General features: G+C 48.8%; 2 protein-coding genes across 2 annotated transcripts; both read right to left on the bottom strand.

Moving 5' to 3' along the window:
* Positions 1 to 373: 373 nt before the first annotated feature.
* On the bottom strand, positions 374 to 790 carry EI90DRAFT_3022731 (uncharacterized protein; the record flags this gene model as incomplete). Its single annotated transcript, XM_039057807.1, has 1 exon — positions 374 to 790. The coding sequence occupies one exon, from the start codon at positions 788 to 790 to the stop codon at positions 374 to 376; it is 417 nt and encodes a 138-aa protein (XP_038908258.1).
* A 2,226-nt stretch (positions 791 to 3,016) lies between these two features.
* Positions 3,017 to 4,114, bottom strand: EI90DRAFT_3136840 (uncharacterized protein; the record flags this gene model as incomplete). The annotated part of the gene is made up of 8 exons (XM_039064821.1): positions 3,017 to 3,225; positions 3,279 to 3,358; positions 3,437 to 3,519; positions 3,572 to 3,583; positions 3,640 to 3,686; positions 3,722 to 3,868; positions 3,921 to 4,012; positions 4,083 to 4,114. The coding sequence occupies 8 exons, from the start codon at positions 4,112 to 4,114 to the stop codon at positions 3,017 to 3,019; spliced, it is 702 nt and encodes a 233-aa protein (XP_038908259.1).
* Positions 4,115 to 5,300: the final 1,186 nt, after the last annotated feature.

Raw genomic sequence — 5,300 nt, forward strand, 5'->3', positions numbered from 1 at the left:
CCAAAGTTCAGATAGGGAATAAATATAGAGTACATAGGTCCAAATAAGAGAGATCGTAACCTTGTAACCACACAGCAGTATAAGTAGCCAGACTAATAATATGATGAGACAAAACTAATAAAGGAATAAGATGAGTGGAAGCGCTGCATGTGGAACACGATAAGCAGTGAAATGGTGAGAGGGGGAGAAAAAAACTAGGACCTGCTATGGAGAGCGGGAATTAATGGCTGGAGGGGAGGTGAAAAGTATGGAAATTGGGAGGTGAGTTTGAGCAAGTGGGCTTCAGAAGCCAACGTATAATATAAGGGTCCAACAATAAATAGGTTTTTTTTTAGCAAGAATGGAAAAGGAATATGAATTACACACACACCCATCAAAATAGCCTGCCACAACCAGGTGAAGGACACTGGTGTTTGATGTAGACCCCAGATTCCTCAGGTTCCAACTCTTGAAAGAATGCATCATAAGTCCCTCCTAGAAAGGCACTTGCTGCATTCTCCAAATTTTCCCCCAGATTCACCAGCTTCTCCAATTCATCCACTGCCAACAAAATACACCTTTTCTTCAGGTGGAACACTTGCAACTCTTTTTTCAAGTCCCAATCCTGTCCATTGGGTGCACCAAAGAGTTTGAGGTCGCTGCAAGCAACCCTTGCGATCCGGTGAATGTTGGGATGCTCCCCAAAATCCAGGTCCTTGTAGGCTTCAGCACATCCCTCATGCAGGACAGACTGAAGGACATCAGTGAGGGTGTATGATTGGGAGGGTAGCTGGCAATGATCACTACCCATCAATGTAAACCAGTGTGGAATAACCTCTTTGCAGCAAAATTTGAGAGGCTGGGAGTAAGCATCCCAGGGTTTGCTACATGGTGGGAAAATTTCACACAGGTTCTGAAGGGACTAAGTGATAGATTGGTAAGATGTTGGGATAACATGGATGCATGCTTACATAGAACCATTGAGCCCTTCTTGGAAGAAACGGCTATGAAAATCACATAAAATCCTTCATCACTCCAGTAGGCTTGGGGTTACTTACAGGCAAAACCAACCCTTGTCATATCCATGCATACCCGACCCCTACCCGACTTCCGGACCTCCACCCTCTTCACCTCCGGAGTCATACCCTACCGCTGCCGTTCCGATACTCACCTCCGGTCCTGGCAACACACCTCCTTCTACCCTCCCGTCACCCTCCTATGCTTCCCCCGTCCGCTCCGATACTCACCTTCGGACCTGACAACTCTCCTCTCCGCCACTCCTCCTCCTTACCTTTCCCCTCTCTCCTCCCTCTGGTACTCCTCCACCACCCTCCCGCCAAGTTATGACCTTCCACCGCTGTCCCGTACTTCGTACTCGGACACCTCTCGTACCTTTGCTCCGAGTGTTATGGATACGGAGTCTCCAACGACCATATCCGTCGCATGGTCAAGACTTCCCCTCTCTATCGCTCCTCCCCCCTTTCTTCTTTCCGTCCTCAATCCCGCTACCCTATCCTCCTTACCCGTTCTACCCCTTTCCCCCCCCCTCGTGCAAAGCTTTCCCCATTGGGGTTTTGGTGCTGGCCGAGGTTGTTTGTGTTTCGCGGGATTTCCCGCGACCTTACCATTTGTAGATAGTCACGCGTCATGTACGGAAACCGCCGAAGGCGGTTCCCGCTAACTAACAACTGCTCTACAACTGTCTCGTGTACCGTCTTCTGTAACAACCCTCCCTGTGACTCAACTGAACCGTGTGACTGTACAACTCTCAATATGTCTTATAAGTCTGGTTATATCGAGTCCTCTAACGGCCCTCGCCGCGAGAACTCGAGGTCGAGAGTCGAAGACTCTCGACATGTGTTCGTCCTACTGAATCTGTACCCTATGGGTCTTCATCACTCCGCTCTCCCCCCAGTACTCAAACATACGACGTCACCTCACGATCTTGGAGATCGTGAATACTTTGAGGCCCATCTTCCCGTGATGCCGGCACGTTCGCTACACGAACGCCAAGTCGCCGCCCATCCACCGTCTGTTCCCTCCTTCGCCAGTCATCATGTTTCCCCGCCAACGGTACGTTCCCTTTGGGAACGCCAAGTCACCGAAGGCCTACTAGTCAGTCCTCATTGTACGCTTATGACATCAACCTGCTACCGGGCACATTCGCACTGCGAACGCCAAGTACCCGATAGCAACTATATGAAGTTCTCACCCACCTCACAAGTCGCGGACCTCGCACACGGTACGGCTCCATTGAGGAGCGGCCAAGTACCGTGGCTGACCCGTCCGTCCTGGCATTCTCCGACTACCTACCATCAATCCCTTAATAGCTCACTACATCATCAATCGCGATCGATGGGAACTCGATCGTCCACCCCCAGGCAAGACTGGGATCACTCATCGATTTCATATCCTGTTATGGTACAGACCAGATATGACCTCACTCATTCCACTATAAGAATGGATCGAGGAATGGGGAATTTTCCCATCCCCGTAACACCGAGCCTCCATCATAGTCCCTACCTCGGACTTTGACTCCACCTCGGTCTTAGGTCCATTGCATTGGTGACCTCATACTACGTAAACATCATTGCCAATATCCCTCGGACTTTCAACCCCGCCTCCGTAACCTCCGTAAGCTCCGCAACCCCCGAGCTTTGCGGATCGCCTTCGGCACTTTCGCCGCTTGTAATGTATCTTCGTCTTTACCCCCCATCCCTATTTGGACTATGCTTCTTCCCATTCTAGCCAGTTAGTCATCATCCCCACTTCTCCTCATCCTCCTGCCCCTCTGGGCTCGCCCTCCCTACCTCCTTTCAGACGTATCACAGGTCCTACCTTATGACCTTCGGTACCGCTCCGCTTCTTCTACCCTTTGTTCCCGGTTCGGCGTCTTCGTTCCGATTCGGTACCCTTTGTTTTCCTTGTGCTTTTGCCCCCTCCATTATATATATCGGCACTTGTACATATCGTTTTGGTTCAGTCCGAAATCGACCTGAAATGCCCCCTAGAGACTTCCTGCTCACCTACTGTGAAATTAAGGACCAATGGACAAACAGCAATGGCACAGCGCTCCGCTTGAGTCGCTGAGGCCAAGGTCCCTCCACGCTAAGTCTCCGATTCCCACTCTGGAGTCGTCTGTATCGCCCATTCTAACAACCTCATAAAAATCGGGAACAACATCCCCAGCTGCAGCTGCAGAGAAGGCAGCTTCGTCAAAAACAGAATTTATCACAGGACATGAATCTATTTAAGGGCTTCATCCTATGGATGCAGAAAACAAGAGTGAATAAACATACACTTTATGTCCACAGAAGGCCTAACAACAGTGATCCCTTTGAGCCGGATCAGCTCATGAGGGTAGACTTTCAAAGATGAACTGCAAGGAAGAAGGGAAATTTTAATAAAAGGGCCGGCACTGCAGGCGCTAGACCTCAGCAATGTGCTTGAGACTTACAGGAGGTGTTGGTGGAGTTCCTCCGAAATCCTGTTAGCAATGGCTGGGATAGTAGCATCCCAGTAGACCTCCAGGGTCACTTTCTGTTGATAGCATGAGCAGGTGAGAACCAATGAGACATGTCATAGTTCTTACCTCCTCATTGAACTGGACGAGACACAATGTCAACTCTGAGCACTGCAGGATTAACTCTAATTACTTACAGGTGGTAGTTTGGGCCCAATATGGGTTATTTGCCCTTCCCCGCTTTCTGCACCAGGGTGTTGGCAAAGTCCAGGTCCTCACCTAACTTGGAGTTGTCCATCCAGTAGACACTAAGGGAATGCTCAACTACAACCTCCAGTATACCAGGGAGAGTGGACACACAATCACCATGGAAATACTCGCTTTCCTTTTCACTGCCCTCACCGGCAACCTTCCACCATACCCAACCTGAAAGCGCATATCAGTTGCATACCTTTCCCAAAGCTTGTTCATTTTTTACCCTGGAATGGACTCTTTGCTGCCAGATGGCACTGAGCTAGTGTGAGGAAACTGTACGTGACATTGTGGGCATCGGTGGCTGTGGCTGTGTCTCTTGATGGTGGCGTAATCACAGGTTAGCAGTCTGCTGGCTGCGCCCAGTCGCGACCGCTTTTGCATTCACATGCCTTCCCTCACCGATCGCGGTTTTCTCATGATTTATCATGCAACTTAGCCTGAACGGATCAAATCATGCTGCCTCAGTCATACGCTGAATGTTTTCGGTGCAGATGTGCGAAGTGGACCATTCAGTGGAGGTACATACTGAACTTTCACTGTTGAGGAGAGGTTTCATACTACCTAAGTCGTGCCTATAAAGGGGCCCTGATGGCTCCCCTTTCCCCTCTCCCTATCGCCTGGTATCTCGCGCTCCCCTGGTGAGTGAGATCCAATTTGCCACTTGCTTTTCCGGGCTCATGCTTTTGACCCGCTGCCACTGCTTCCACCTGCGTATTTCTCTATTCCCGATTTGCTGCTGCCAATACCGCAATTCTCGACTACATTCCCATCTGCTCCAGCTCCTAGCTTATTTTCTTGTCTCCCTCCTCCTCTCCGATACTCCTCCTTTGCCATCTCTTCTTTTCAAACTTTTTTACATCATCTGTTACTCTTTTTCTTCATTGTACTAGTAACTTTCGTGCTTTCCCTTTGTATGTATGAGAACATGGGTCACACGTCGTGCGCATGTGGCTAATTTCACATGGGCCCTTTGTGGCTGTTGCCCACTACCAGCATTTGTTAGCCCTGATTAGATGGAGGTACGAGATTAAATAAGACTTATGTGGTATTCCAGATAAAAGAATATAAACGTACAAGAAAGTTTTGAGGGAAAACAAAAGAATAGCCGATGTCAGAGAAGAGCACATACCAGTAATACATGCAAACTCGGAAGCAGTTAGAAATCAGGAAAGGATACCAAAGCTGATACATGCAAAATGGGAAACGGTTAGAAATACGAAGAAAAGGAAAAGCCAAAGGGCCCAGAATGTATTGGCAGCAAGCATGGCGAGACATGTGTGATCCATATCTAATCCAGTCCTATTCTGGAACCATACGCTTCACCCCTTTGCTCAGCTTCCAAGCTACTTGTCGTCACAATCTGAATTGCATGAGTATATAAACTACATAACCCAAGAATCAACAGGAAAAACATTGTTTTGCTGAAGCATCAAGTCAATGCTGCTGGCAAAGCGGCGATATTTGGATACCAATTTTGTGTCCTTTAGAAAGTCATCTGCTGCATGACAAAAGTGGCCAAATGAGCAGTCATTGGTCACTGCTGAGAAGTGAAACTTCTTGTGCTCAAGGACCAGGTATACCAGCGACAAACCTGACCTGACTG

Source organism: Cantharellus anzutake (assembly GCF_015039405.1).
Source record: "Cantharellus anzutake strain C23 chromosome Unknown EI90scaffold_171, whole genome shotgun sequence".
Classification (NCBI taxonomy): Eukaryota; Fungi; Basidiomycota; class Agaricomycetes; order Cantharellales; family Hydnaceae; genus Cantharellus; species Cantharellus anzutake.